At 45.9% G+C, this 11,177-nt stretch overlaps 1 protein-coding gene across 4 annotated transcripts; it reads right to left on the bottom strand.

Annotated features, from left to right (window-relative positions):
• Nucleotides 1-493: 493 nt before the first annotated feature.
• On the bottom strand, nt 494-9,840 carry fubp1 (far upstream element (FUSE) binding protein 1). 4 transcript variants are annotated; one of them, XM_030115443.1, is made up of 20 exons: nt 9,700-9,840; nt 9,161-9,284; nt 7,905-7,940; nt 7,766-7,802; nt 7,640-7,686; nt 7,480-7,551; nt 7,329-7,386; nt 6,522-6,684; nt 6,328-6,426; nt 6,150-6,245; nt 5,974-6,076; nt 5,519-5,758; nt 5,267-5,427; nt 5,040-5,191; nt 4,643-4,719; nt 4,426-4,551; nt 4,062-4,136; nt 3,540-3,602; nt 3,041-3,198; nt 494-2,822 (listed from the first exon to the last, which is right to left on the bottom strand). In XM_030115443.1, the coding sequence occupies exons 1-20, from the start codon at nt 9,790-9,792 to the stop codon at nt 2,814-2,816; spliced, it is 1,989 nt and encodes a 662-aa protein (XP_029971303.1). In that variant the 5' UTR covers nt 9,793-9,840; the 3' UTR covers nt 494-2,813. The 4 variants fall into 4 exon arrangements, with proteins under 4 accessions (XP_029971303.1, XP_029971300.1, XP_029971302.1 ...); XM_030115440.1 differs by having other exon boundaries at nt 494-3,198; XM_030115442.1 differs by having other exon boundaries at nt 494-3,198; nt 9,194-9,284.
• Nucleotides 9,841-11,177: the final 1,337 nt, after the last annotated feature.

Raw genomic sequence — 11,177 nt, 5'->3', positions numbered from 1 at the left:
CAGTTCCTGTCCTCATCCAACATTCTAAAGCACATTTCCTGTTTTACTAAAAGGTTATCGATGAAAGGCATTCAAGCAAGAGAGAGAAAACAACCATCAGACAACTCCACAGTGCACCATGATTTGGGAGAGACATGTATCCGGCCAACAATTCAGATCACACAACTGTAAAGCGTTGCCGTTTGATCAGCTTTTGTTTGTTTTTTTAATTACCTTATCACTGGAGCTCTTGAACGGTCTACGTTCAGCAGCGGGATTGACTCAAAGGATTCCTCCTTTTGGGGACAAACTACGACACGGCCTGATTCTACGACCTAAGCCTGCAGCATCCTCCAACACTGTGAGCAAGAAGTGAAGGCAGCAGCGTTTCAATAAGAGACTTCGGACTGCGCACCAGGGCAGATTCACACCACCACAGATCAGAAAACGTTAAGAAATAAAAAAGAAAATTAACCCTAACAGATGGCAACATGGCATGCAGTTTGTTTTTCTTACTTTCAAACCAATCTACAGCATCGATACAGTCGCTGTCAAAACTTACCGGAGTGCAAAGATCAAGCTACTTATTATAAAATATAATATAATGCACATACCACAATGACAACATTTCCTCCTTTTGTTAAAATAAACCTTCTCTTAGTGAAGTTTGGAAATACAGCTCATGTCATGCAGTTCATTCAAGAAAGCAGATCTTATTATAGGATGGGGGGGGGCACAAAAAAATTATGGCTGTTCATTCATGAATATCATTTCTAACAACACAGGTAAGCATTTGTTTGCACGGTTACTGGTCATGTCACTGGACAATAGAGAGAAATGCACTGGTTTCCTTAGGTTGCGCTTACCTGTGTTATTGCAGCAGAACCTAAGGTGCAAGGTCAGGGACGACACTGCAAAGATCAGATATAATCGCACTGTTTGCCATCAGTGAACAATGCAAAAGAAATATAGTAATTTGTGTCTTTAGATCTCAATGTCAACAGCCTTTTCACAGACAGTGCTCATTCAGAAGAGAATAATCAATACTGAGCTTGCACTTCCACTAATCGCATTCAACATCATGCTCATGTAGGACATTGGAGAGATGATCAGCAGAAACCTAAGCATGCTACGCTGGAAGAACTTGCTCATGGGCTGCAATTAAATGGCATTTTCATGTAGGAGAGAACAGAACATTGACTACACAATGGCACTTGGCAGGTCAGAGAGATCACAACGCAAAGATAACCCCACATCTTACAGTTCCTACCAGCCAGCTTAAACACGAGCGCTGACATTCAAGACCCTCAGTTTGGAAATGCTACCTACACACACACACACGCACACACACACGCACACACAAACAAAAAAAAAAAAAATTTAAAAATCAACTCTGGATGTTATGCAGTCACATAAGATTACGTCTCAGAAACATGTGGTGCAAGAATCATCAGAATCTCATCAAGTACTATGCCTGTCCTGGAACAATTCATACTTACCCACAACATGGGGGGGAAACGGCAATATTTGACAAAAAGAATCACTACTTTTGCAGTTCATGAAGCATCACAAAAAAAAAAAGGAGGAGAGGATTTCTCAGAGGTCAGTACTTACATCTTAGGAGGGCTCAACTGATGGATGGAGACTGCTTAGCCACCCCCGACCCTACATCTACCTCCTCAAACTGGATCAACACTAACAGAGCGGGCACAGCAACAACAGCAACAGCAACGTGACGACTTCTGGCAATGTTTTTATATTAAAAAAACATCTTTAGAAAATACGTTTTAGACACGTGAGTTAGTTCACAATTGGGCATGACAAACGTTTCAATGCATGTATTTCCATACAGTGTCAATTATTGGGTTTGTGTTGTTTTTTTTTACCTGACTGCCCTGGGAAAAAGAACAGCAAAGAAATCGACGTGATAACACTAAAAAAATATGCAACAGTTCTTAGATTTTCTGAGGAACATGTGAAGAACAGTACTTGCTTACCGCTGCTTTTGTTTGTTTTTTTGTTAAGTTTTGTCTAAACTCGCCTGTGGAGGAGGAGGAGGAGGAAATGATGGCTATCAAGGCAAAATACAGTGCAATAATACTACCTCCACAAATGTCAGCACACAACCAGCAACGCAGTTAATGCATGAGAAGATACCGGACACAACACACTTCCCCATCACAAACATTTTCTCTTCTACAGCTAAATCAAAATCAAAATAAAGTGAGAACAAGTCTATCAACAGGGACGGCTGCTGGATCACTGCATGAGCGTTACGTTTCTACGAGCATTTAGAGACAGTTGGAGAGAGACAGGACAGCACAACCTGGAGTCAGCTGATCGTACTTTTCTTTGGACAATCAAAACCCCCCCCTCCCCTCCCCACATGTCAGCGCAACACAACCGTACAGGGACTCATTCGGCTTCAGGAGCACCGGAACTTACCCACACAGGAGGTTTCAGTTTGTTTTATTGCAAAAACACAACAGGCAAATAGCATTTTTTTTTTAAAACTGAGATGATTTACATGGAAATGTCTACAGTTTAATAATAAACATGAGTTCTAAACCACATTTAATGTAGATACAGGGGCTGGAATGACCATATGTAGGATTACCTCACTAAAAACAAAGCATTTACAAGGAAAACAAAGAAAGAAAAAAAAGAAAAGAAAAGAAAAACCAAAGAGGACGTGTTCGCCGGGAAATCTGCCATCTGTGTGAAACACTTTCAAACCAAGGAAATTTAAGATCTTCATCAAGGCGTCTGCATCCAAACATTTAACAAAGGATTTTGTTTCGACAATGTAGCATTTACTTTATGTCCACTTCACATTACTGGCCCTGTGCAGAGGAAATACATAGAAGATACAGTGCATGTTAACAGCAGAAACTGGACGCGGCTTCCCATTAAAAAAAAAAAAACCCTGTGGGAGGAAGTGTTTGGTTAGAGCTGCTGTCGCGGGTCACCGGCGCCCTGTGGGAGCCTGCGGGGGGAAGCGTCACGGTGAACATGGACTGGGTGTGTGAATGTGGCGGGCGGATTCTCGGCGGGGGTGTACCTGAGGGGCTTGTGGCGCGGCGCCCATCGTCTGGGGGTTGGCCGTGCCATAGTACGCCGCCTGCTGCCGGTAGTACTCCGCCCAGGCGGCGCTGTAGTCCGGCTGGCCGCCGGGCTGAGAGGCGGCCGCCGCCGCCGTGGCCTGGGGGGCGGCTTGACCTGGACAGCAGAACGTCACATTTACAGACACGAAACGCACATTTTTTTCCCAGTCAAAAATCACTACAACTCACTCAGATGAGGCGATATATAAATATAAGAAGGGGAACGAACCCGCCACCGACGTCTCCGGGTGGCGGGTCAGAAACCTTCTGCCTTTTTATCGGGCGGCTGTGTGAGCAGCACCTCTACTACAGACGAGAGGGCCGCTGAGAGAGACAACCACCCTTCAACAACCTGCTGCCCATCTCCCATCCCCTGACTGATGCTGCTTCCTTTCTAAATGAACTACAGCTGTAAACATGAATGGATCATTTCCGAGGTGAAACCCGAGGACTGACCTTGTTTCTTGTAATACTCCTCCCAGGCTTTCGTGTAGTCCTGAGGCTGCTGACTCTGCTGACCTGTAAACAGAGGAGGAGCCACGTCAACGCGCCTGCTCGCCTGGAGCCGCAAGGCACAGACATGAATCCTACAACAAGCCACGCGTCGTGGTCAACACTTAACTTTACACACACATCCAGTGACAGTAGCAACATTCGTGGCGCGTCTGCCGTCAGTGTGGATGAAGCCCTGGCATACTCTAGGATATAAGCTACTCTAACTGAGGAAAGGAGGGAAAAAAATAACAAAAAAAAGGTGGTTCTGTGTTGACAGCTCAGTCCTGCAGATAAGCAGAGTGTCGTAGTCTAAACAGCACAGGCCTCAAGTGTTAAACCAAGTGGAGGCACAAAGGGAGCGGCCCACGGCAGAAAGGCCATGCCGACAAATGCCCAGACCTGAAAAAGAAGCCGACTGGAGACCCGGTGGCTGTTTAGACTGTCTGGTGTTAATAGGTGTACACTGAAGCTACGTTCGTATACCCATTTTCTTGTAATATTCCTCCCAGGCCTTGGTGTAATCTGCCTGTCCACTCTGACCTGCAGCCTGTGGGTCACCTGTTAAAAAAAACGGTACTTGTAATTAGTGAATCACTCTCAGCAGCTTGTCCTCCACCTGCCTGGGTTGAGCTGTGGAGCAAATCTACCCTGTCCCTGGGGCAATTTAAGACGTTAAAAAAAAAGCAAAAAGAGGAATGAATGAAGCTGCTCTGCGAAAGCAAAGGCACTTTAAGGTGAAACAGCTTCTCTAAGGGGCGTGAATCATCTGCTCTGCTACTCTGGACTAAGCTCTGCTGCCTCTACAAGAAGCGACGACCCGGCTCTGCGCGGCGGCGGCGCCCGTTACCTTGGCCGTTGGTCTGAGTGGTGCCGGGCGCCCCGCTGGTCGGGGTCATGGGGGCCTGCGGCTGCTGGCTGTACTGGGCGTAGTACGCCGCCCACGCTGCGGCGTTGGCGTCGGCGGCGGCTTTATCTGCAGACGGCAAAGAAGAAACGTCAGCAAAGGGAGGAGCTGGGAGTTCAACGGACTAAACGATACAGACAGGATAAAACCAGACACTCACTTGGATCCGGCTGTCCCTGCTGCCAGTGTGGGTAACCGTTGCCCCATCCTTGAGGCTGATAGGGAGCAGGAGGACCGCTGGTGGCAGAACAAGAAACACTCGTCAGCGCTCAGATCAGATCAGATCAGATGTGTGAACGCCGCCATCTTAACATTTAAACTGGAGCAGGCTGCATTAAAGAGCATCAGCACACCCAGCTCAGGATGTTCAGCCGGTTCTGCCTGATTTACAGCAGTGGCGGCTCGACTTTAAGCTCCTCCTTTAAGCGCCCCCCCCCCCCTCCAGTGGGAATGTGAATCAACAGGTTCATGAATGAATCCAACCTGACCTGCATTAAGCTATTCTTAACTCTTCCCGAGTTAAACTGGGATTAGGGAAGCAGTGTCGGCGTTCTTACTGTGGTCCAGGTGGTCCCTGGTTGTACGGTCCAGGATTGTAGGGACCCATGGGAGCACCGGGCGGTCCAGGAGGTCCTGGAGGACCATGTGGGCCGGGTCCTCCGTGTGGGCCAGGGGGGCCGTGCGGACCGCCCATGGGGGTGACTGGACCCTGCGGGGAAACGACAGCCGTCAGTAAAGACGCTCTCCCGAATGACTCTGCAGACCGTCAGGACCAGCGCCTCACCCCGATCTTCTCCTCCACCAGCTGCCGGGCGTAGTCGATCTGCTGGGGCGAGCCTCTGACGGTGAACATCTTGATGTTGGGGTCGGCGTTGGGCGGAGGGTTCCTCTGGAGCTCGATCCGGGCTCCGGACTGCTGGCTGATGCCTTTGATTGTCTCGCCGCCTGAAAGCAGACCGAACGTGGACGGATGAGGAGAGACGGTGTAAAATAACCCTGGTTCAGCTTCACCTGCCCCTCACGCCCCCCTCCTCACCTTTCCCAATGATCAGGCCGGTCTTCACGGTGGGGACGGTGAAGGTGAACTCCTGCAGGCCGCCGGGAGGCCCCATGTTCCAGTTGCCCTGGCCGCGGCCCCGCCCCCGGCCCCCGCCGTGCCCCGGGGGGCCCCCGGCCTGGACGCTCCGCAGCAGGTCGGAGATGATCTCCGCCGCGTGCTGCGCCTGGTCGGGCGGGCCCATGATCTGGGCTATCCTCTCCGGCGTGCTGCCGTCGTCTGGAACCGAGGAAATGCAGACGATTAGCTTCTACCGGAGATCAAAACCCTCGACATCGACATCCCCGCTTCTATAAAAACATCTGCTGTCAACGTGTCCAGGTCTCAGTCAAGGGTTAGAGGTGATACATCAGGCTGTCAGCGTGGTGCATGAGTTCTCGTCATTGACCGTTCACATTTTCAACTCCACTATCTGCATTTTTGAGAACACTGACCGGGTTTGAACTGGATCCGGACGCCCGTGTCGTTCTGGATCTTCTTAATCATTTCCCCGTTTCTACCGATAACGATTCCGACTGCAAACCGCGGGACGGGAACCTGGACGAACAACACATTTGTTTTAAACGCTGCTCCATAAAACAGTTAAACGATACAAGAATCAAGTACTCACGTCTAGGCTGTCTCCCCCGACACGGGAGCCGTACTCTCCCCTCTGCTCCCTGAAGCCCTGCTCTCTGATCAGCTCCATCACCATCTCTTTGGCTTGCTGCGGAGAGGAAAACAAGACCAAATCACCTCAAACTGTTCAGATTTAGCCACAAACTCTCACAGACGGAGGAAAAGCTCACCTGGACTTTGAAAGGCTCCCCTGAAATGCGCAGCGGCTTGTCGGCGCCTGTGTTCTGGGGTCCGTCTTGAATCATGACCATCTTCACTCCAGCTCGCTCCTGCGGGGAACGAGGGAACAGAGTGAGTGATTGGTGTTAATACATCACTAATATAAATACTATCCCTCTGTGTGTCCCTTCAACCGCGTTCTCACCTGAAGGCTTTTTATGGTCTCCCCTCCCTTCCCGATGACGAGGCCAGCTTTGGTGGCAGGGACCATGATCTCCTGAACGGTCATCCCCGGGCCGTCGTTGTGGTGAAAGGCCGGTGCAGGTCGACCTTTCTCCACGATCTCTGTTAGTAGCCGCTTTGCGGTCCTGATCGGCGAAAACAATCGACACAAATCATTTGACAAGGTCACAATAACAGCACGTTCAGACAAACTCAAAAACAGACACGTCCTTAAAAATTTGGTTCAAAAACTCCAGGTGTGGTGAGAAGAATTCTAGTCTATTTTGAAAAAGTCTGATACAAAGGGAGCAGGTTTTAAAAAATAAATAAGTAAAATGAACCCAGGTGTTTCGAGCCGCCCTGAGTCTAATTTTGGGCGTCATGTTTGGATTTAATTTGAAGATTATGCGTCAGCTTTTTAAATAACACATTTCTGTTCAGAATAATAAAAAGCTGTTCAGATAGTTCAGGAGAAAGACTCTGGGACCGTTTAGGGGAACTGTGTCAGAGGTCCACTTCTAGTTTAGTCCAGATTAAAGAGCTGAGTTCTGGACTGAAGTGCCCAAAGCTTTATTTTAAAAAAATCTGAGTCAAATCATTTGAAGAATATTTGTTAAGTCTACATAATTTAACTGGATTTTAAAGACTGAAAAGCAAGTTCAGTGAAGTCCGGATGTGGTTTTGAAAGACTTGAGCACATTTTTTATTTATGAGATAATCGTCCCATTGTAAATCTCGCCTATTTCATCAAAGAACAAAGAAAAAAAATTGGAAAGAAAGAAGCACTTACTGGATTGATTCTGGTGGTCCTGTTAGTGTCACCGACCTCTCCGGCATCCCTCCACTGTCTATAACACACACACAAAGGAGGAAATGTAAATATGAAACCCGACAGAAGAGTTATTGACGATAACCTATTATGAGCTGCGAATCAAACTCACCAGGTGCAATCTGTATTTTACATCCAGACTCCTGCTGAAGACGTGATATCTGCTCTCCTCCTCTGCCAATAACTACAAACAGAAGAAAAGCTTTAAAACCAGCATCACAGACATCATGTTTTTTTTTTTACATGTTTTTACTGTTCAAAATAACCCTTACTGAATCCGACCATCCCATCTGGAACCTTGAATTCTTCGGAAGTTGACCTGAGAAAGACAAAAAATACTTTAATTTAATAGTTTAAGGCAAAATGGGGAAAGTAAGTTTGTTTAAATAAATACCTACCTGGGGGGACCACTCATTCCTCCGATGGCAGAAAAGGCTAAAGGAGACGATAAGGTACAACAGGAAAATCCGTTAAGCCTTCACAACTTCAACTCAGCGTTGCTTGTACCAGTAACATTAAGAAAAAAAAGTCACTCACCATCATTTGTGGCCACTTTCTTGGTCTCTGGTTGGTCTGTGACATGATACAATCACCAGTATAAGTAGGTGTCATTATATTCACTATCACACTTATCAGTGTCAAGCAATGGTTATCAATGCTCAACAATGTCAAACAAAAAGCTTTATTCATCACATCTGACTGGGCTATCAGTATCACTGAAGCTTCCAGCTGAAGGACTCAGCTCTCAATTCTCACTGCACTATCTACAGCTCACCATCAAATACTGAGTCCAATATAATCTCTGGAGAACAGTTTGTTTGCTTAGTTTATGAGAGGGTTGGAACGTTTTACCAATATTCGAAAATCTAGCATAGATCTTCAGTCTGCAGCATTAAAACATTACAGTAGATGAGTGGAAATAAAGATGTCTAAGATTTGTGAAGCCACACAAAACTAACCAATAATGACAAAAGGTTTTCATTGTGTGAAAACATCCACAATCCAAATTAGACTTTAGGATTGCACAAAAAACTCAACAAGAAATGCGTTGGGGAATTTTCCCTCCAATATCAGAGCCCTCGGTGCTGAAGAGCTTCCTGCTATTAGCTGAAAAGGTTTGTGACATTTCTGACGAGCCTGAAAAGTTAATGCAAGGTAAGTTGCCTTCATGTAGTTACGCTAGGCAAGACAAATAAACCGGTTCTCATATTTGAGAACGACAACACCCCGCAAGTCGAGGTTTGTCCTTGGCTGTTGCTTACAGCCAGCATTAAAGAGTTCAGGGCGCAAGTGTGTACATGCAATGAATTTAATTACTTCAATCTATTACCAAGCTAGTAGCCTTATTACTCATGTAGTTATCACTGGCAGATTACTGAAATAGGGTATCAGAGACGTCAAGCTGATTTGGGGTCAGGGTTTTAAACTCTTGAAAATGAGGGTTTCTTACAAATCAAAAGTGTTTAAATTATGCGGACGTCTTCCAATTGTTTAGCATTTCATCCCTATGTGACAGATGATAACATGTTTTCGGGGTCAGTTTCCAAACAGCTGTGGAGAATTAAACAGTGAAAACATCATTCAACTCTAAGCACATGCCAAACTCAAACAGCTCACGTGATTAGTAATAATGTACAGTGGGTTAGAATTATCTGTCAAAATGCAGAATAGTTACAACATTATACTGAGTTAATAACATTTCTATAGAGGTAAATACAGTTTAGTAGTAACTAAAACACGCAGGCAAGCATTAACTATAAAGACTTGCATTGAAATCGATTTGAGCCACTGACCGATATTCAGGTTAGGCATGGGAAAATACCCACCAGCGTCCTCCAGGGGCCTTTTCTGGCCTCCGTAGGCGAACTCGTTCGACGGGGGTCCCGCAACGCCGTCGCCGCCGATCTTCGCTGCGATCTGAGCATCGAGAGAAAGAAGAAACATTGACATTATTACAATTATTATTTTTTATATTCACATCGTGATGAGCAGCTTGAGGAGTCGCGCAGCTCGCGGCCTTTACTTCTCCCCGGAAGTCGGCACCAACAAAGGAGAGCTTCAGATTTCGCCGCAGGGGGGCTCGGTTACTGCCATCAGCTCAGATCAAAGCTCACGTTACTTTGACCTCTTGATTATTTTACGATTCGCGCGAGCGCTCAGCGGCGGTCGCTGCGTGTCGGGGGTGTTTTCATCCCGGCCGTATGGCGCAATGTTGCTTGTCACTGGTTAGCTTAGCATAGCTACGTCTCGCGCTCACACAGCGGCCATAAATAGCCGAACTCGTTTCGCAGATTATTCCCCGCTGCGAATAACAAGCGAATAACGTTCGTACCTGACGAGCTCGCTGCAGAGCGTCTTTGAAAGCGTCGTTCATCCCTCCTCCGCTGTTAGAGGACGGGGGAGCCACGCTGCTGTAGTCTGCCATATCCGCTGCTCCTCGGCCGCTCCAGCTACAAGATGGCGGGATTCTTCGCGGGGGGCGGAGCGGAAAGCTCGCGAGCTCACGGCGCAGGCCTCGCGATGACTCACTCTCAGGGAGATAAACTCACGAGGACGCAATGTGGCCAACACTCTTTTATTTACTGGAAAATTACACAGAAATAGATATTTGAAAACAAAACCAAGCCTTCACAGATTTCAGAAGGAACTGAGTCACTATTTTCATCTTCGAAATGCAAGAAGAAAAAAATAATGCTGTAAAACTTTGCATTGTAATGAAGGAATGAAATTCTGGCCTTTTCCTCACCCCATCTTATATTTGTTTATTTTAGATATATATATATATATATATATATATATATATATATATATATATATATATATATATATATATATATATATATATATATATATATATATATAAAACAAACGAGGACCCGAGTGAGAGATGACATGCCACAGTCCCACCTGTCTACACTGGGTAGTGGTTCTTTAAACCGGGTCCACAGCATCATCCACTCCCACACAGCAGAGCCACAAGACCTTATAACCTCATAAGAGAAGGTAGTTTAAACTGGTGTGTTTATCGCTCTCCTTCTGTCTCTGCACTGTCTCTCCAAACCTTTAGGTTTATGCTGTCCACTGCATGCAAGGCGCTGCATTAAATACCTACACAAGTACTTTTTAAAGCATCCGTTCAAAAAACCCCCAAAAGAACAGAAAAATCACTTCAGCATGTATGCATGTGCACATAGGGAAAAGAAAACAACTCATTGGCTGTTATTTTATTTTCTCTGCGCAGATCGCCCAAAATGTCATTGGGCTCATGGATCATGCAACTCTGGTGATTCAGTTTCTGCATAAGATGCAGATCTCCACCAAACAGCTCTGTTCCAGCAGTGACATCCTTGGTGAAGTAGTCCCACATCATACAACATCCACCTTCTTTTGGCATCCTGGAAAAAAAAAGAAGAAGAGATCATATGCATTAGTTAAAAATAACATTACAAAACTGTCTTGATATTTAGGCAATTTGGAAACTTTCTGAGATTTTAAATATTTGTCTTTATTGTTTTACTATTAGTGCGCCATGCACAATCTTGGCCACTTTGTTTAATCTATAATATAATCAAAAATTAAACTGACTGTAGGAAAGCTGATAATTCTTGATTGTCATTACTGAGGCGGAAGGCGTCACTGACATGCATCCGAGGGTCAACACCTCTGAAATGAACACCTCTGGTCTGCACACCAACAACACCCACAATCATCGATCTTCTCAATATATATAAAGAACAAATCTTATTCTAATAGACCAGACGCCATCACGACCTGAGGAGAAGAAAATTAAAAGTAAACCGTTATGGCAGG

Source organism: Salarias fasciatus, chromosome 18 (assembly GCF_902148845.1).
Source record: "Salarias fasciatus chromosome 18, fSalaFa1.1, whole genome shotgun sequence".
NCBI lineage: Eukaryota > Metazoa > Chordata > Actinopteri > Blenniiformes > Blenniidae > Salarias > Salarias fasciatus.
Note: the sequence above shows the minus strand (reverse complement) of the source record. Positions and strands in the feature narration are given on the sequence as shown.

What these genes read in the sequence shown, in the direction of transcription:
- fubp1 (XM_030115440.1), bottom strand. Translation starts at nt 9,792, where the DNA reads ATGGCAGACTACAGCAGCGTGGCTCCCCCGTCCTCTAACAGCGGAGGA. An exon ending in CATGCCTAACCTGAATATCG is followed by an intron (nt 7,941 to 9,160) that starts GTCAGTGGCTCA and finishes ATCATGTCACAG; the next exon opens with ACCAACCAGAGACCAAGAAA. An exon ending in CCGGATCCAGTTCAAACCCG is followed by an intron (nt 5,759 to 5,973) that starts GTCAGTGTTCTC and finishes CCTCGGTTCCAG; the next exon opens with ACGACGGCAGCACGCCGGAG.